This window comes from Canis lupus, chromosome 1 (genome assembly GCF_011100685.1).
Source record: "Canis lupus familiaris isolate Mischka breed German Shepherd chromosome 1, alternate assembly UU_Cfam_GSD_1.0, whole genome shotgun sequence".
Lineage (NCBI taxonomy): Eukaryota > Metazoa > Chordata > Mammalia > Carnivora > Canidae > Canis > Canis lupus.
Window position 1 is genome coordinate 8383477 of NC_049222.1, and position 21013 is coordinate 8404489.

Genomic DNA, 21013 nt, shown 5'->3' on the forward strand with positions numbered 1-21013 from the left:
TGTCTGCCTTCTTTCACTTAGCATAATGTTTTCAAGGTTCATTCATGTAGTAGCATGAATTAGTATTTCATTCCTTTTTATGACTATGTAATATGTGGTGTGGACACATCACAGTTTATCTGTTCTTCTGTCGATGGACATTTGGGTTGTTTCCAACTTCTGACTCTTCTAAATAGAGTTGCTATGAACATTGGTATGTTAAGTGTTTGATTATCTGTTTTCAATTTTGAGGAACGTAAACCCATGAGTTGAATCGCTAGGTCATATATAGTTATTCTGTTTAATGTTTGAAGGAACAACCAAACTGTTAGTAAACCAAACCATTGTAGCTGCACCCAGTACACACCCAGCAGCTGTGTACAAGGGTTTCAACTTCACTACATCCTTGTCAACACTGCTATTTCCTCATTTTTTATTATAACTATCATAGTGGACATGAAGTAGTATCTCTTTGTGGTTTTGATTTGCATTTTTCTAGTGACTAATGATGCTGAGCAACTTCTCATGTGTTTGTTGGCCATTTGTATATCTTTTTTGGAGAAACGTCTATTCAAGTTTTTTGCCCATTTTTAAATTGGGTTGTTCATCTTTTTGTTGTTGAGTTGTAAGAGTTTTTTTTTTTTACGTTCTGGATTCTAGATCCTTTTAAGATGTATGATTTGCAGATTTTTCTCCCATTCTTTAGGTTGTCTTTTAATTTTATTGATAGTGAAAAATATTAAGTATTTTGAACTGTGTAGGTCATATGGTATCTGTCACAAGATTGCCCCAGATACAGTGTGTGTTGGGGAGGGGGGGTGACACAGGTCTGAGGCAGAGATCAGTGCAAAGGGGGCTACTTAGGAGAATACTTTCCTGAGGGCTTCAGGAATTCTTGGGACTGGGTCTAACTCTGGTTCTATAGTTTTTTGTTGTTGTTGTTGTTTCTGTCTGTCAGTACCTATCAAGAGGAAGTCCTGTAGTTAAGATTTGATGGATGGAATTAATTTTTCTGATTCAGATATAAATCCTCAATGCCCTTGCCACCTCAGTCCATTCTCCACAGACATACAGGTTATCTTTCAAAAATGCAAAACTGGGGATCCCCAGGTGGATCAGCAGTTTAGCGCCGCCTTCAGCCCAGGATGTGATCCTGGAGTCCCTGGATCGAGTCCCACATCGGGGTCCCTGCATGGAGCCTGCTTCTCCCTCTGCCTGTCTCTGCCTCTCTCTCTCTCTCTCTCTCTCTCTCTCTGTCTCTCATGAATAAATAAATAAAATCTTTTAAAAAAATGACAAACTTCCACATCACTTGCATCCATAAGATATTTAGTGGCTCTGTATTGCTGTCAGAGTTGTGTTTATTGATGCCACAGACACATGTCCCAGGGACTGTGTTTGATAGTTACAGATGTAAGCAGGATGCTGTGGTTTCTGATGGCCAGGTTTGAACTTCTCTATGGTTGTCATTTAAGATACTTTCCATCCGGACCCAACATCATAGTTGTCTCTCCCATTCCCTGGAGCATAGTCACATCATTTCCCAAAAATGTCCTCTGTTTTCATGCCTTTATCTCCTTCTCTTTCTCTACTGGGAAAGTCTTAGTTAGATTGTAAAGTGCAAAATCTGGTGCATTTTTTTCTATGAAACCTTTCCCAATTAGAATGAATTTTCCCCTTTCTGGGATGTCCCAGTATTTACTCAAATTTGACTTCTATATTTTCATGTTTTATTATAATAAAATGGCTCTGTAATCTGTCTAACCCAATATATTATCACATGGCATGAGGACAGAGACCACGTCTTTCTCATGCTTCCATTTCCAGGGCCTAAGCAGGGTGCCTGGTACAGCTCACTAAAATTTTGGACAGATTGTTTTTTTTAATTACTTGCAAAACAGAGATACCTCATCTGACTATATCGTGTGGCTATTACAAGTACAAATAATACCACTCCTGTGAAAGCATTTGGAAAATAGAATGCTGTGTAAGCATCGGGTGGCACTATACAGCACCATATGTATACATTATAATTTCATACTACTGATTTCTTGCTTCCTGAAAAAGTTCCCAGGTTAGATACTGCATTGAACAGCAGACACCTACCAATAAACTTTGGGATTGAATCCAGAGGACCTTCAGAGTTGGCCATAGGCAACATTGTCTTTGGTGGCTCATGCTCCCCTACCCTTCCCATTTCTTACCTACCTTTTATTTCAACCCTCAGGGGATAAAGGTATTCATACAATTCCTCTCATTATAGAGGCAATAATGTATTTTTATACTGACATGGTAATATGTTCCTAACAAGTTCTTAAGAAATGGAATGATTTTATTTTATTTAAAGATTTTATTTATTTGAGAGAGAGCGTGTGCATGAGCAGAAGAGGCACAGAGTCCCTCTCTGCTCCTTTGCAGGGAGCAAGACATGGGATTTGATCCCAGGACCTCGGGATCATGACCTGAGCCAAAGGCAGATGCTTAACAAACTGAGCCACCAGGTGCCCTTGAACTATTATTTTACATGAAGGAAGGGAACAGTGACAAACCTACAAAATCAGTTATTTTGATTTTGATATTGTACTATAATTACATAAGATGTAACCTTTAGGGGAACTTGGGTTGAAGAGTACACGGGTGCTCTCCTACTATCTTTGCAAATGACTGTGACTCTGTAACTATTTAAAAATAAAAGATTAAAAAAAAAAACATCCATGAGGATAGCTTAGTATACATCCTGGGCCACAATAATTTTGTGTTGGGAGGTCCTTCCATGTGTGGTCCCTTCATCACCTCCAAAGCAAATGCCTGAGGTCAATGAAAAGGTAGAAAAGTAAAAGGGGGATCCCTGGGTGGCGCAGCTGTTTGGCGCCTGCCTTTGGCCCCGGGGCGCGATCCTGGAGACCCGGGATCGAATCCCACGTCGGGCTCCCGGTGCATGGAGCCTGCTTCTCCCTCTGCCTGTGTCTCTGCCTCTCTCTCTCTCTCTCTCTCTCTCTCTTTCTCTGTGTGACTATCATAAATAAATAAAAATTTAAAAAAAATTAAAAAAAAAAAGAAAAGAAAAGTAAAAGGAAGGCCATGCCCAACCACGGTCCACACTGGTGGAGCCTCTAAACCCTGGCACCCCAGGCCCCTCCTGCTGCCCTTCCATGTCTGCTCCAATGTCAAGTTCTCAGTGAAGACTTCCTGCACATTCCTGTCTAAAAGGGGAACGCTATCACCCGCCCTGCCCTATCTCCACTTTCCTGCTTTGTGCTTTCCTCATGCACTTACCATAAATAATTTACTATATTGTTTTACTTTTTAATTTCAATGTCTGTCTCCTCCCACTAGAATGTAAATTCCATGATAGCAAAGATTTTTTTCTTTTTCTTTTTTTCTTTTTTTAATTTACTGTTGTATCCTAATGGCCTAGAGTAGAGTCTGGTATAGAGAATGCACTCAGCTCTTCACTGACTTGTTCAATGAATGGCTCTTTGTAGAAAATAAAATCTTGAAAATAAGCTAGTTCCCCGAGAGAGAAGTGATTCAAATCTGTTCATCCTTATGCAAGAGCAAACCTGACTTTGAAGCTCAGACGTTTTTCCTGTTCATACTTTAAGACATTGCTGATAATATCTGAGAGGAAGGAAGTAGTGCATTGTGCTGGGCCTCTGCATGTAACATTATAAAAATTGTCTTTTTTTTTTTAATAGATCAGCCTTCCAAACGGTTTCCAGAGATGGATTATCTTACTTTCTTCTTGGCTATTCTTCACGTATACAGAGGTAAAGATAATGTCTTCATTAAAAAAAATTTACTTCTATCTTGGTCTTATAGTGTGACATGTTTAGAATTTATAATGCTCTTTAGTTGAGTCCGATAATTTCTCATTTGTTCAGGACATCAACAAGTTGCAAATGCTCTTATCAGCAGCAGAAACCTTTTTAGACTAAGGGAGAAACTGTTAGCCTTTAGTGTGATCTCCATTTACTATCTTGCTGGGTCTTAGAAAGCTTAGAATAAGCTTAAGGTTTCCATGTGGTGTCTCAATCATCAAACCTAAGTGAATAAATGTGTTGTTGTGTATTTCAGCTCTATGCGAAGAGATGTTTTGGGACACAACTGTTAAACTTGCTGAAAATATGAGTCTACAGTGTATATACTCATCACTGGACACCTTAACCCAGATGGAGTGGTTCAAGATCAATACAACAAGCAGAGAGCTTATAGCCATTTTCAGCCCTATTTATGGTGGGGTTGTAAAACAACCCTATACTTACAGGGTTTACCTTTTAAATTCTACTGCGGCTCCTAATGATATGACCCTGTACTTTCATAATGCCTCTGAGGCTGATATTGGCTTCTATTCTTGCTTTCTTCATACTTTCCCACATGGACATTGGGAAAAAGTAATCCAGGTGGTTGCATCAGGTGAGTGAACATTTTATGTGCCTTATTCCCACCTATGGCATTTGATTCTTCAAGCCCCAGTAGAACCTACAAAATGCTTTATCATGTTTTTGTGGTATTTTCCAACTTCACTTCTAGATCTTATGATATTATTGTTTTAAAGAAATAATTCTATGAATCAGTTTCATTTTTCTTGACGTGTTATCGCTTCTGAGTAGAATATGCATCTCAGAAATTTGAATGTAGTAGGAGAAAAGCCCAGGTCTTGTATCATCTAAATAATGACTACAGCCTCGACTAAATTCATGTTGGCAGCATTTGGGTTCAGGACCAGATGCCCCCCTTCTGAGCGTCCTCCCAGCGATGGAGTGCTGCTTCCTCCCACCAGGCAGTCATGCTGGCTTCAACCTCTGTGTGTTCAGTCCTTTCAGTAACACCAAATCTAGGCTTATTAGGGAATCTGGACAGAGTTCGAGCACTGGCTCCATTTTTTTGCTTCATCCAAGTTCCTTAAGAGAGGACCCTGCAGAAACTGCAAGGTGTCATTTCAGGCAGGATCGAATGACCTCCTGGATATTTTCTGTGATGCCTACTAGGGCCTATGGTATGGTACTTAGTGAGTTAGTCCTTTGAGTAATAGCCACATGGATTGGGTATACGGCATACTGGAAAAACGCGACTTTTATAGGCTTTGCTTTTTGTAAAACCTTATGTTAGCTGTTCAGTTCCTCTGCATCTCAGGTTTCTGAATAGTAAACTGAGTTAATAATACCATTCTCTGTGTTAGATGGCTTAGGGGTCGTATGGTTAAAGACCTGTAGTCAGGGAGTGATAGATAGTATTATTGTCACTATCATTATTCCCTATGTTTTGATGCAAAATGACTAATGATGAAATTTTCAGATGTCAGCAATAGTCTAGGGAAGGAAATAGTTTGGAACTGTATGTTTCTTGTCTGGAGTCTCTAAAATTATATTCCAAATGGACATTCAGCAGAACACCTTATGTGACATGTGCTAGAGTGCCTTCTTTTCAAAGGATGCATATCATACATAAAAGAACAATTTACTGTAGTACATAAGGAAAGCAAATGGTCAGGAGGTAAGAAAATTTCCCGTGTGTTAGTTTTCTTTTTCTCTGTAGATGCAGCTAAGCTCCAAGATGGTTTTGTGTATATGACTGAGGCTTACAAAGGGTCTATTACCAAAATCTTTTTAGTGAAATATTTATTGTAGAGTCCGTTTTGCCCCTGACCTCCTCATTCGCTGTTGTGTATAGTCACCTATTGAGTGCTGTTTCAAGTTTTTCATGTCTGGATGACTTTTCATTAGCCACGCAGGTGAAGGAGAGAATTGGCAAGGGCCTTGAAGCAGAGTGAGCTATTCGACACCTGGCCTGAGCCACGAAGGCCAGAGCAAGATGGGATCCCTGGCCCCACCACCCTTCATGTGGCAAGCTCTTGCAGTTTGGATCCCAGATCAGGAATTCTGATTTCTGTCAAAGAACAACCTATTGAAAATAGGTAGAACAATGGTCACCAGGCACAAGGAGGTGGGGAAATGGAGAGCTGTTGTCAAATGGTCCAAATTTGCAGTTAGGTAGGATGACTCCCCCTAGAGATCTAATGTACTGCTTGAGGACCACAGTTAATACTGTATTGAATACTGGACCTTTCCTAAGAAAGTAGATTTCAGGTGGTCTCACCACAAAAAAAAAAAAAAAAAAAAGTATATGAGAAGATAAGTAAATTAGCTTGATAATAGTAATCATTTCACTATGTACATATATATTTACCAAATTATTCTATTGTATGCATGCCTTAACTACATACAATTTTAGTTGGGAAAAAAAGAAAAAAGCCAACAAGCAGTTTGAACTCTTCTGAAAATTTGACCTCTGTAGAGGGTAGAGCTAAACTGTTGAGAACTAAAGTGTGATTGTCATACTAAGGTAGGATTTTTAGAATCGTATATGAACGATTTTGGCAATATTTCCTACTTTTATCATCCAGATTTATTGCTCCTGTTAAATTCTTGGAGTTGGGCTTTTTCAAACATAACAGTAGGCGTTTCAGTCAGTCACAGTTCAAATACAGGAGCACCCGCCTCTCCACATAGATGAATTCTTCATGGTAGTATTCTCAAGTGTACCTTGTCACTGTTGTTTTTTGTTGTTGTTGTTGTTGTTTTTGATCATTTATATTTTTAAAGAACCGATTGCGGTAATGGGCCAGTGCGAGTATTCCACTCATTTTCCAGATGTGGAGGATTCCCTTTTTGTTTTTTAAATGAAAAATGATAGTGAATTTAAAAAATATAATAGCTGTATTTCAAAGTTAACCTTAAATTACTTAAAGTTTTCTGTGTGTGCTTTATTAGCATCATATCAGGACCTAGAAGTATTGCACTCACATGTAATATAAAGGGAGAGTCGGTGATCTGTTTAACAACACATGACTGGAGTTGGAATCCAGAAATCCTAATTTGCATATTAGGTTGTAAGAACCTCAAAAGGATGAAGAAGTTGAACCACATGCTCTCTAAATATACTTATGTCTCCTCTTTGCTGATAGCTTACTATACATGAGGAACCTGGTCAGTTATCTTCTCATTTAGCCCACTGCCCACTTGGATATGGACATAATCTTGATTTTACAGGCGAGGACCAGAAGTGTGGTGAGGTCTAATTATCTGTCCAAGTTCTCAGCCTTTGTATGTGTCCCATTGGATAAAGCTGCTGTAGCAAAATGACATCTTGGGGGACACGGAGCTGCAGGGGCCCTCAAATGAGGAGACATCAACCTTTGTACATCCTTGACATGCCACCGCCCACCTGGGGCTTTTAGCTGAGAGCTGAAGAGCAAATTGGACATCTTATTCTGGATAAATGGTGCTGTTAATGCAAATTTATGTTAAAATGTGTGTTGACTCCACACAAGCATTTGTCAATTGGTAACTGATTTGGAGAATTTTAAAAATAAGAGGGACTGCATTTATTTTACTGCTTCAGGGTTGAAAAGCCACTGAGGTGGCTTGGGAGGTAACCTTTCAAAGGCAGTCCTCTCATAGCAGAGTTCATGGTGGAAGTGAGATCCTGCCAAATACTATGCAACCTGTGTGCCTCTGTCCTTCCTGGCCAGTTAAAGAGGATGTAGTTACACTGATAGAGAGGTTCCCCCGGATGGGTGGCCCACCCACACTACTCTACTACCCATTTTCCTGAGCACCTCCTGTGTGTGATACAAATGTCATCTTCTCCTCTAATGCTTATGAAACACCATGGCACAGGTAATATTTTCTCATCATGCAGCTGAAGAAAGTGTTCACAGTCATCAACCACCTTGAGGTTCTGAGCTGCCCAGTCTCTGCACTGGGGTGAAACTAGTCGATGCTCATGAAGTGCCAGAAATGAGATGAAGAGGAGCTTGATTTCAGCAGAGTGAACAAGGAGGCTCAAGGATCAAGTTGCACTAGACCTTGACACTTGGAAGGATTTTTTTCTAAGATAGGCAAGTGAGGGAAGGAGAGAGAGTGGGCAGGGAGGCATCTTAGGGGCACCAGCAGCATGGAGAGGGCTCAAGGAAAGTTTAATGTCCACACAGAAATAGAGCATGGAGCTGTTTGCCTTGGGCCAGAGCTCCAGCACCATGTGATTCTTGCCCTAGGCCCTGTGGCCCCTCACTGCCATGAGATGGAGCCTGAGAGGAAGAAACAGGGGTTCCCGCACCAGCAAAGGAGCTCAGCATGTGATGTGCTGGGGTTGCAAGTAAGGTGTTATACAGCAGATTCCATATTGAAAAAGAGAAATTGAAGCCCCCTGGTGCAGCCGAATGTCAGGAAGAGCCTGACAAGTTGGCTCAAATCTTGATGTGCCTCATGGAGTCTGGACTTCACTCTGGGAAGACCATGGGAAGCTCCTGAACATTCTTCAGAGGGAGACACATTAATAAACCAATTTTTTTTCACCACCTACAAGATTAAAGTAGTTGTAGCTTATGGGAGGGGAAGAGTTTAAGGTCGGGGCGAACAAATAAAATTTTATGGATTGGAACACTTGTTCACTGCTGGTAGGAATGCTCATTAGTATATCCATTGTGTTATTGGTATTGGTAATATTCAGGAAAGAACAGAACAAGAAGCAGAACCAATAGGATATATATGTATATAGAAAGAGATTTATTACAGGAATTGGCTCATGTGATTATGGAGACTGGCAAGTGTGGGCCAACAGGCTGGAGTCCCAGGAAAGGCAATGAAGTCAGAAGGCGGTCTGCTGATTTCCCTCTTGTATGGGGAAGCGAGTCTTTTTGCTCTATTCAAAATAATGAGTTTGTACTTTCAACTCATTAGATGAGGCCCACCCCCTCACTGTAGAAGGCAATCTGCTTACTCACAATTTACCAATTTAAATGTTAACGTCACCCAAAACCACCCTACAAATTAACACATGAAATTTACTATTATGTCTATTTCAGAAAATGATATAGCATTAGCCAGTTAAGTAATCTCATATCCTATGACCTAATAATTTCACTCTGTTAAATATCCTAGGGTTTGCCCACATGTAGTAGAAATGCCCTGGAATGTTTATTGCAGCAGTGGTTGTAAGAGCCAAGAATGATGAATGAACGATCACTATTCTCACCAACAGGGACGAATCTTGGGAATATCTTATTGAAAGAAAAAAAGCATGTTATAGAAAAACACGTAAGATATTATTTCCTTACTTTAAAATTCAGAAACTTGCAAAATGAATAAAATGTGACTTATAGATATAAACGTGTATGGTAAAACTATAAGGAAAAGCAGAGTTCTAAAACATGGACAGAAATTAGGAAGGGTCTTCAAAATTCACAGTTACAGGGTTATTCTTTTACAGGTGTTTTACTTGCCACTTCTCTCAAAACTTATGAAATTTCTTTCAAATCTATTGAATTTCTTATAAAAAACAATGGAAAGGGGCACTATTGTAATTTTTGGAGAGTTCAAAGATGATTATCTAAGTTAGAGATGAGATCCTCATTCTGATTTGGCATGGAGGTCAAGAAAAGGGGAAAATAATGTCTTCCCATTTTTGTGATCCAGGGACTGAAAAATAATAGCTTAATTTTAAAAGATGGGATATGAGGAGACTGGGTTGGCTTGGGGAAGGTGGGGAAAAGTCCAATTTCAGATGCACTGAGTTGTAAAGTAGCTTTGACCCACCTACAGTTGAAATTATGGAATGACCGATGAGAAGAAAGTTCAGCATTGAAAATACCAATTCTGGAGTCACGTGGAGAAAAATGTGAACGAAGCAAGTACTAAAGTGGAACAGGAGCAGAAGGCTAAGGCCGTGGCTTAAAGGACTGGTGGCATGGAAGTAGAGAGGAGCATGAATGCTGAGAACAGAGCAGCTGGAGGGAGAAAATGGGTGGGGGGAGTTGCAGGATGCATGGTGCGAGCACGAGATGTGTGTTACTGCCTCAGTTCACGTGCGTAGTACAGGGCAGTCTCCTGCCTGCACACACTGGGGTGCTCTGTGTTGGCCGTGTTGCAGTTTTCTCACTCGTGATCTTCCACCCTCCAACCCCCTTCTCTCGACCTGGGAACAGAGATGTTCCTTACTGTTTCCGTTTAAGGATCTCATTCTCCCCTGGGTTATGGAGGCTCCTTGGGTGTCACCTCCAAGCTGTCTTCAAAGACTCTGCTTTTATTATTCCCTACAAGGCCGGGCATTCCATGCTCAGGGCCTGGCAGCTGACAGCTCAGCTGCGATCACCTTGCACTTTCACATCAATGTTTCAGTGAATGACACTAGAGAGCAAAAGAGGTTCCTTTAATATTGGGGACCCCAGAATTCATGGCAGTGCCAAGAAATCCCATAATGGGAGAGATGCTACAGACCATGCTGGCCTATGTCCTGCTTGGGGCCCTTGGCCAACCTAGAATCGTCATCAATATGGGCTTTCCTCTGGCTACTTGTTTGTTTTCTAATGTTGGGGTGTTGTCAGGATTTTACCTAAAGCTGGAAAAGGGGAAGTGTCCCAGATCTGGCTTGTGTAAAGGTGTGTGCTGATGTGTGGGAGCTGAACCCACTTGTCCTTACTCACTCATCAAGTCTTTATTGAGAACATACTATATTCAAGATAATGTCTGTGGTTGGAAACTAGAAAGACGTGGATCTCAGCTCTAAGTGGTATGCAGAGTATTAGAGGAGAGAAAAGCTGTGTCCTACAAATTATATTTGAAGAGTAAATGCTGGGACTCCTGGGTGGCTCAGCAGTTGAGCACCTGCCTTCAGCTCAGGGTGTGATCCCAGGGTCCTAGGATGGAGTCCCGCATTGGACTCCCTGCATGGAGCCTGCTTCTCCCTCTTCCTGTGTCTCTGCTTCTCTCTGTGTGTCTCTCTTGAATAAATAAATAAAATCTTAAAAAAAAGTGATTGCTATTGTAGTTCAGAAAAAGACAGTATTTACTTTTAACCAGGAGATTCAGGGAAGATTCCCTCCCTGAAAAGGGGGAACTTGAAGTTAACTTTGAAGAAGGTAAGTCAGAATATTTAGACATGGAGATGGGTGGAGTGGATGTCAGAAAAATCGCTCTATTTGTTTATTTATTTGCTTTTTTAAAAAAAAAAAAAAGATTTATTTATTTCAAAGAAAAAAAGAGAGAAAGTGGGAGGAGAGACAGAGGGAGAGGGAGAGAAAGATCCTCCAGCAGACTTCCCACTGAGCATGGAGCCTAACGCAGGGCTTGATCTAATGACCCTGAGATCATGACCTGAACCCAAAGAAAGAGTTGGAGGCTCAACCAACTGAGCCCCCCAGGTGCCCCAGAATTGCTTTAAATATTATCCAGAAAATTTTCTAAAAATGACTCCAACAACAACACCAGTAACAATAGCAATAACAGGCAGACCTTTCAAACTGAGCCAAAACAATTGGCTCTGATCAAGAATTAATGTGGTTTATTCTGGTTCAGTCCATGGCTTAGTTTATCTCCACATGTTGACTTCATGCTTCAAAAGGCATAGGGCTCTAGATAGATTATGTGATTATATTTTATAGTCTATCCTAAGATATTTGCACATTTTGATTTCAGCATTTCTACCTCCCAAATTCAGAAGGCAGGAAGAAAACGTATGAAAATGGCACTCACTCGCTTGTCTATTAGTGACAGGTGCAAAGTGATGGAGGGAAGGCTTGGTCTGAAGGATGCTTTTGCCTGTCAGGAGATTCCAGACAGGGCTGAGAAGGCCACGGGAGGAGAGGCTTTATTGCTTTCTTGTGACAAGGGTCACCAATGCATCCCAGCATGTTTTGTCCTAGTGTGGACTGTGGGTTCTTTCCGCTTTGTCCATGATATGCATCTCTATCACTTTGAAGTTGTTTGTTTTTTAAGTGGGGTGGAGAAACAAACAAACAAAAAAGTCTCAAATCTACTCTTTAAAGAATTAAGACATAAACTCTCTCTCAAGGTCCAATCTTACCATCTCAGAAAGAAGTCACCAAGTTTTTCTTGTATACATGTACACACACACACACACACACACACACACACACCATATATAAGAATAAAAAATGTTTCTGTAAAAATGTTACATTTCAGCAGTTTTTCATTTAAGAAAGAAAAAAAATAGATTAAATAGTCCCTATAGGAAATAGTCAACTGATGAAACAAGTATTTTAGAGGCTTAGAGATCCCCCTCCTTAATAAAATAAAACAGAATATAGAGAAGCAGATGATAAAGAACGTTTTTAAGACTCTCGAAAGCAAGGTTATGGTCACTGAATTTCTCAAGGGTGAAATTAATGGGAATCTCGAAGTGGCATAGTTACCAGAACCCACACCAAGGTTGTTTTTATTGACTTGCTCTCCATTTGCTAAGCCGGGGAACAGCATGCTTGAGGGCACAAATCACCATGAGATTCAACTCTCAGGCTTTGGAGGAAGAGCTCTGTAATCAAAAATTTAAAAAGAGACAAAAAACAGGCCAGGTGGGGGAAACCCAACCTCAAAAACAAGACAACACTGGATTGATATACATAATTAAATTCCACAGGGTAATAGCTGCTAACATTTAACACTCAGGCCCAGGTACATGTTTGGGTTTTGTGAGAGCAGTGTCCTGTTTGTACGTCTCAGTGCACAGAGGGCTGCACGTTAGCTACCCGTGTGCCCAGACTTGAACACGTGTCCACCGGAGCAACATCCAGAAGAAGACTTTAACTCTAGACTTAATCAAAAATGTGCTCAGGCAATCCAGAGCAGCGGATGAAGCTGGTTGTGATCCTGGCAACTTACACAAACTCTACCCAATCTTGAGTAGATGTTTTCATTTCTAAGATGACCCTAGGGTTAGGGGTGGGTATTTGGCTGAATTTCCTGAAGGGAAGGAATGAGCTACAAGCTGAAGTTTATGAACAACTTTGCCCTGTGGCTCTTGAAGATTATTGTTCTTATTATTTTGAGAAAGAGAGAGAGAGGAGAAAGAGCATGCAAGTAGGGGTGAGGGAGGGGAAGGGAAGAGGGAGAGGGAGAGAGATTAAAAGAGAGATAAAATGTCAAGCAGGTGAGCCCTCCCCCCCCCATATGAGGCTTGATTTCATGACCCTGAGATCATGACTGAAGCGGAAATCAAGAGTCTGACACTTAACACCTGAGCCACCAAAAGTGTCCCATGGAGGATTTTATTAGTGTAGGCAGAGGCATCCTGTGCTCAGGTTTTCCTTTCTTTAACTTTCAGTGGTCAGGACAACTCACAACTCTTTCATCACTCTCCACTGCCACTACCGTGTCCCCAGCATGCAAGGCAGTGCTGACCGCAGCATCTGGAACATGTTTCCCCTTTGGGGTGGGTGCTGGCGGTGTGTGGGTGCTAGTGCAGGGTGGGGACTGTGGCTTCATGTGTGAGTTAGAGCTGTCCAAGTGACTGGAACATGCTCAGCCCATGCAGGGCAGTCGAGATTCCTTCCCTGGACCATCTCAGCATCTGTATTTTTTTTTTTTTAATTCATCTTGTCGAAGGTTGAAAGCCTATGAAAGAAATCAAACCTCATTCTCTAGCACTTGCCCTCCGAAACTTCTCTAGGATTAGCAGGTAGGTGTCAGTGAGCCTTCAGAGACTTTAGGGGAATTTGACCATTGATGAATCAGGGTATTTACTGACTGAGAGTACAATGATATTTTTACATCTTCTAAGATAAAAACATTGGGTTTTTAGATGTTTAAAAACAAACACAAACGAAAATCAGTACAGGAAGAGAGGAAGAAAAGTAAAGCTCTGAGCTGGTTGCAGACTTGGGCTCCTGTCTTTCCCTTTGAACTAATGCCGTCCTGTGCCCGTTTATTTAGCGTTGATAAAAGAAGACTTGGTTTCTAAGCTATGCTTTTTGTTGCTGGTTTTGGTTTTGTTTGGTTTTATAGGAACTAGAGGTTGCAAGCAGGATGGCTTTCCCTCTCCTCTAAGAAAATTTGTGAAGACATTTAAGATTTTGAAACCATTAAGAATTTGAAGACTATCAAGTCAATCCTTCAGGGATCAATGGGAAATTATTCCCCCAGGCAACATCTCTTCTACGTATTCCACCATAGTTTTAATTAAATAACTCCGCTGATGGGGCTTCTGGCACTTCCCTTGAGAGATTATTCACAATCCAATAAATCTCAATGTGAGAAAATTTTCCCTGACTTCAGCTATTTAACCACAACTCACATTTAAAAAAGTCTTCGCCACAGTCTGCCCAGAAGGAAAGGCCCCAGTTCCACTGAAGATTCATACAAAAAGCTTTCTGAGAACAGAGCTCCGATATGCAATATTCACATTTAATAGCACTGTAAATAGCTTACAGGCGTCATACCTGCCGATTGTAGTGGGGTGATGATTGTGGCCAATAGGAATGAAGTCTGGGCATGAATTCTGTGAGCATTTATGTGCGCCATTTAACTAGCAGAATACTTAAGAAACGTAACATTCTCATTTCACAGACCAGCTCTTAAGAACATACTTGTCCCCTTTCTTGGCAGGCGACATGAAATGCTATATGCTACCAAAATTGACATTTCCAGAATAGTTTAGCGAAGGAGCGTGTGTGTGTGTGTGTGTGTGTGTGCGTATTCTCTGCATATAGGATAGCTTCCTTCCTGACATAGAAAGAACCCAAACCTTCAGAAAGTTTTAGGTCATCCACCTAATTAATTCCACTAATGGATAGAGTACAGTTATTTCTCTTTATAAACTGGATGCTACAATTGGAAGTATACCACTTTTCATCTGAGAAATAATCAAGGAATTCAGCTACTGTCTCTGAGACAGAGCTTGGTAACATTAGAGTATGTCCCCACATAAGACAATTATGTCTGTCCCATTGGCTTATGATGTCATGTCTCAAAATATCTCTTTTTGATCTATAAGAAACACAGTTACTCATTTAAGTAAGTGACTAATTATAAATAAAGAACATTTATTTAACGGTTAAATTATGTCCCTTCTTCCTTCTATTTTTCTCAAATCCTAGAAATGGTTCCTAAAAGAATAAACATCAAATAAGATGGAAAAATTTGTAGTTACTGGCATTGTGTTTGTTTGAGCTAATACGGTTTTTGAATTTTTATTCTTAACACCAGTCTGATTATTATGTTTTCAGTGAAAATAACAGAATTGAACCAAAGGGCATATTATTAAAATGTGTTGCTCAAATGACACTGTGAGGTTTTAAAAAAATGGAAGACTGGGCAGCCCAGGTAGCTCAGTGGTTTAGCGCTGCCTTCAGCCCAGGGCGTGATCCTGGAGACCCAGGATCAAATCCCCCGTCGGGCTCCCAGCACGGAGCTTGCTTCTCCCTCTACCTGTGTCTCTGCCTTTCTTCTCTCCGTGCCTCTCATGAATAAATAAATAATTTTTTTTTTAAATGGAAGGCTAAGAAATAGACAAGTGAAAGGACCCTGCCATTCTGACATCCAGCAGGGACGCCGCAAGTGGTGTGCAATCAACCAATGAAATCTTCCCCAAATCTCTGTTCCTAAGTTACAAATAAATCCCGCCCCCACCTCAAGTTTCTTCCCACTGCCTTTCTTTTTCATTCAATAAATATTTATTGAATGTCTACTGTATGCTAGGGGCTGTGTGCAACTGAGGGTACAGAGGGAAAATGTTCCAGTTCTGATCTCAAGCTCGAGTCTCATTTAGAATGCCATTCAGTGCTTCCTATAATGCAGGTGTATAGGGCAGGTGTTGGTGGTGATGGATGCTGGTGGTGGTGGAATGTGTGTTGGAAAAATGGTAGCTGAGAGGAGAGGGGGGTCATTCAGGGAGCTTCAGAGAGCAAAAGATGCCGGGCTTACTCATGAGGGAAGATTAGAAACTTCTCGGTTGAAGAATGGTTGTGCCGTTGGCAGGATAGCATCCCTGCTTAGGGGAAATCGTGCTAATGGCTCCATGCAAAAGTGAGGCTGGCGTGCTAGGGAACGGCAGGATGCTTAGTAAAGTGGGAGTGTAAATTAGTTGAAATGGGTAGTGGAGCCAGGTGATGCATTAGGAGGGGTAGATCGCAGAGACAGAATTTGATGTGCTATCAGCAGGAGCTCCAGATTGTTGCTCTGAAGGGGTGGGGGCAGTTTTCAGAACACTTGATTTGGAATTACATTTGCCTAACAAGACCACATTGTTACTTAGGTTGCATTTTCTTTGCAGTGGGATGGGGTGGGAGCTCAAGTCCCCTAGTTGCATCTTTGTGGCACTGCCGACACCATTTTCAGGTGTTTTGACTTTATTCTTTAGGTAATGGGGAACCCTTAGGAATTTTGAATAGGTGAATGGTTTGCAATTTAGCAAGAGTACTCAGATGGAGTCCACAAAGGAGCCTGGAAGAAGGTAGAAGAGGGACTAGTAAGGAGGCTGTTAAGGGCTGAGTTGTGTCCCCCCGGATTCTTATGTTGAAGTCTGGACTCCAGAGCCTCAGAATGTGGCTATGTTTGGAAATAAGGTCTTCAAAGAGGTTAAAATGAGTTAAAATGAAGTCATTTGAGTGGGCCCTAATCCAACATGACCAATATCCTTGGAAGAAGAAGAAATTAGGATACAGACACAAACAGGGGCAAGAACACATGAAGACACAGGAAGAAGACAGCCAATGCAGGCCGAGGAGAGGGGCTGCACCGAATCAAGCCTGCTGCCGTCTTGGTGTTGGGCTTCCAGATGTATGCTGCTGAAGCCCCCCAGTCTGTGGTCTGTGGTTATGGCAGCCTGATCAAACTGATGCAGAGGCTGTAGTAATAGGCCAGAGAAAACAGGAAGTAGAGTTAAACTAATGCAGGGTAATTGGGGATGAAGCAGAGGGAGGGTATTCTTCCTATGTTGTCATTATTCTTGTTCCTTCCCTACCAGAGATTCAGAATTTATATTAAAAAACTACTATGGTTGCCAGGACTTGGGCTCAGAAATTGCTGGAGCATTGTTCCCCTTGCTTACTTGGTTTATTAGGATTCTGTTCATTAGCCATTCCTGGTTCTTACTGTCATTCTACATTAATTCGTTCTTTTCGGCACACCCTTCTCATCCCCAGAATTGGTACACATAGTTGTTTTATCATGTGTCTGATACTCTGATGTCTAAGTGGCTCTATGTCTATGATCTGTTTTTTCTCCTGCTGCCTATTATCCATCTCATTTCTTTACATCCTTATGCTCTTGGTTAGTTTTGCAGGTGTGCCTGCTCATTAGCTCTTTATAAAGCATTTCTAGGAGTTCTCTGAGACTAGAATGAAGAGCCTTCATTCATAGAAGAGTAAAGTCCTGGTGTCAGAGTAGCAGTTGGTTAGGTTCTAACAGGGTATGTGCAGGTCAGCAATGAGGAAGTCGTGGCCAGCTATCGGGAGGGTCAGAGGCCTGTCCTGGCAGCAAACTAGACACGCCCAAATGGGGATCACACCAGACAGGCCCAAATGGGGCAGATGTCATGATATGAGCCCTCTGACCAAATTAGAAAGAAAAAGTGAAATACCCTGCTTCAGTAATGAATATACTGCCCTCTAGTTAGCAACTCAATAAAAGATAGAAACCCAGCCCCCAGGGCACACAGCTCCCTCTCTCTCCTACGCTCACCTACTCTCATATCTTGAGAATATACTTTTTGCTTTAGTGAACTTTCCTGCTTGTGATCCTCATCTGCTAGCTGTGTGTCTATCGTTGAATTCTCTTTCATGACAGGACCAAGAACTTCTGGCGATTCCTTTGAGTCTGGCTGGGTTGAGGCTCCAGGGCCCAGGCTCTCCCCAGGTCACCTGACAACACTGGGCTACTTTAAATATAGGTTTTTGGAGCACTCATGCTATAGGAATTAGGACTGTAGATCCACATGAGAACTGACTTGCGTGTACAGCTCTACTCTAGGATTTTTCCTTCTCTCTCTCTCTCTCTCTCTCTCTCTCTCTCTCTCTCTCTCTTTCTCTCTCGTCTCCTAGAGATTCCGGCAAGGTCAGGTTTACTTTCAGTCCTTTTGTACCATGAAGTTATACCCCTCGCACATCTCAACAGGAGGAGGCTCTTCTCTTTAGTTCCCGACCTCAGGTAGACCCTACACGTCAACATCCATTTAATTGTGTCATGTGAGGCTCAAACAAGAGTTCAGGTTTGCTTAGGTTGGTACAGTATGCCTAGGGCAAAGTGGCTTGCTTCCATGTTCTTATTTCTCACTTAGATTTTCCCTCTTGATTTCTATATTGTCAGGTAACTGATGCTTTTAATTTTTTTTAAGGTTTATTTATTTATTTATTCATGAGACAGAGAGAGAGGGGGTCAGAGACATAGGCAGAGGGAGAAGCAGACTCCTCACAGGGAACCTGATGCAGGACTTGATCTCCAGACCCCAGGATCACGCCTGGAGCTGAAGGCAGATGCTCAATCACTGAGCCACCCAGGCATCCCGATGCTTTTAATATTCTTAAAATAGTTTATCCTACATATTTAGTTGTTTTGAAGAGGAATTTTAGTGCTAATAACAGAACCTGATATTTTACTAGAAATGTTAGTGTCCACATTTCTAAAGTATAAATGCAATCCCTCCCATCACCAAATCTGTTCTACTCTCAGTCTCCCATTTGAGTCAATACTCTCACTTCTCCAAAACGTTAAGAGTCATCCTTTATAGCTTATTTTCTCTCATCTTCACATCTAAGTCGCTAGACTCTCAAAATAAATGTCTCATCTATGTATATCAGCCTGTACTATAAACTACTATCTCTCACCTCTGTGTACTTTTTTTTTTTGAAAAATGATTCATCATCTAGATGCTTTTACCTGAAAGTCTGATCTGAGTAACATAGCCCATCATGTTCCCAGAAATACGGCATCTGATACCCTAGTTTTTGGACTCTCTTCTGGACCTGGTAGGACTATGTTTTCAGTTGTTTGGTGCTCTAAGTATGGATAAGAGATGCCTGACCTCCTTCATTCTTGATTACCTCCAGAAGAGACATGCAGTTCTTCTCAGACTCCACAGGTTTCTGGGAATTAGCTCAGACAATAGATTATAGAGCAGAAGAGTTGAGAAATGATAGGATTTCATGATAGTCTTAGTGTTGGGTATCAAGTAGAAGGAAGATTCAAGAATGGTACCAGGTTTTTACTTGGGATCCTGGGTAGAGAGTGGCATCATTCACTGAATGGGGTAGTATGAGGTGAGAAAATGGTCTGGAGTAGGGTGGAGAGGTTTGGTTCCAGACATCAAGAAGGTAGTAGGCAGGAGGGTTTTTGAGTCAGAACCCAAGAGAGCAATTGGGTTGGAGATGTAAATATGGTGAAGGCATGGGCATGCATGAGCCTATACAGTGACCTCTGGCTAATGATCTTTTACATAAATGACTAGTGATTACTGAATGTTTGTTCCTTGGCAGCTCGGGGCAGAGTTCGAAAGGCTTTACATGAATTATTCCATTTAATCCTCACAATACCCCTAACAAGTACGTAGTGATATTAAGATAGAATTATAAAAATAAGTTAAAACAGAAAGTGAAGGACAAACTCTGGTGAGTGTAAGAAGACAAAGCTCTTAGCACATAAGGGTGACCTGCTAAAACAATGTGACATGTACATAGACAGATGAAAGGGATGATCTTAGACGCAGAGATGCTTCACCATCCACACTCGAGACCCATCCCATTTGACCAGTTTTTCTGGAAATTGAAAATGCTCATTAATGTCTGGAGGGACTGTCAATTTGACCTGAATTCTCTGCTCAGCAGCATTTTCTAGGCTGGGTAGCAGTTGCCTTTTGGGATGAATGCATTCCTGAGTTTCTTGTAGTCCTTGCTATTCCCTATTATTATACCTACTGGGTTCAGAAATTTCTGTTACCTTGCTGGGCCCTGCAAATTTGCAACCCTCATCTACTCAATTACTCCCTAGTTCTGTTAAAATTTGATTCAGAGCCTTCTAAGATTGGTCCTTGCATACATTCTGAACTTGTCAAGATTGCGAATCCGAGAAACCACTGAGGAGCCGACACCCATGCAAACACACAAGGGTTTATTTACAGGCTTGAGCTTGGGTCCAAGTATACCCGACACAGCAGAGCAGGGACTTGGACCCCGAAGTGGGTTCCAGCTTAGTTTTAAGGGCTGCTCTAGGGGACCTCCAGAAGGGGGGAGGGGAGGGATTTCTCAAGTTCTGTTCTCATTCTGATATGAGACTTTCTGCCACGGGCATTGAGCTCTGTTCTTATTCTAATATGGGACTTTCTGCCCCTGGCTTGGGCTCTGTTCTCCTTCTAATGGGGCTTTCTAGGACCTTAAGCTGTAAGCGGTTTTCTTCCTGTAACTGAAGTAATATAAATTTCAGCTCTTATTTACAGGGGCCTGAGATGGCTGTACTTGTGCTGAACTTAAGGTGGGATGGCCTTAATTTTCTTGGCCCCCACATTTCCCCCTCTCAGAGGAGCCTAAGGAAGGACCCCATCATGGGTCCAGGTTGCTCTCAGAGTGAGCCGGGGGGAATGATTAAACCAGGATTCAAACCAACCTTGTTGCTGTTCTCGCTCCCATTTACATTCCAGCGTAGAAGCAACATCCTATGTTTAAGGCAGCACATAACCCCCCCCCCCTTTGTTGTAAGAAGACTAAGTCTAATTCCCTTCTATTTTGAAGGACAACCTCAGACTAGGGAGTCTTGGAGGTGGGAAATAAGTGAGAACAGCGCAGTCTTAGCTTTAGGGGATTGTCCTTGTCTGGTTGGCTTTTCCATTCTGGAACAAAGTCCTTGAGAACGGCGTATGGGTCAGCTGGCCAGACGTGGGTGTAGTGGATCCAGGGAGTAATCCCGTCGACCTTGAGAGCGGTGGGAGTGGTCAGGATCACAATGTAGGGTCCCTTCCAATGAGGTTGAAGTGTCTGGTGTTGGTATTTCCACACGTACACCCAGTCACCTGGCCGATATTGATGGGGGTCCGGGGGTGGCCCAGTCTCATAGAGGGCCCTCAGCTTAGGCCACACCTGTTCATGGATTCGTTGTAACATTTGAAGGGAGAAAAGAAGTTGGTTATCATCAAATTCAGCAAGCACCTCAGGTTTTAAATTGGGGATAACAGGTGGAGGAAGACTGAACATGATCTCGTAGGGGGTCAGTCCCATCTTATATGCAGAGTTCCTCACTCTATATAGGGCGAC

General features: G+C 41.8%; 1 protein-coding gene across 5 annotated transcripts in view; it reads left to right on the top strand.

Annotated features, from left to right (window-relative positions):
* Positions 1 to 21013, top strand: part of CD226 (CD226 molecule) — an 88347-nt gene that overhangs the window by 11332 nt on the left and 56002 nt on the right. For all 5 annotated transcript variants that reach the window (XM_038525816.1, XM_038525812.1, XM_038525814.1 and 2 more), the window contains 2 exons: positions 3678 to 3749; positions 4057 to 4395. In XM_038525816.1, coding sequence (XP_038381744.1) covers positions 3704 to 3749; positions 4057 to 4395 — 385 coding nt within the window. In that variant the 5' untranslated portion in view covers positions 3678 to 3703. The remainder of the gene's footprint in view (positions 1 to 3677; positions 3750 to 4056; positions 4396 to 21013) is intronic.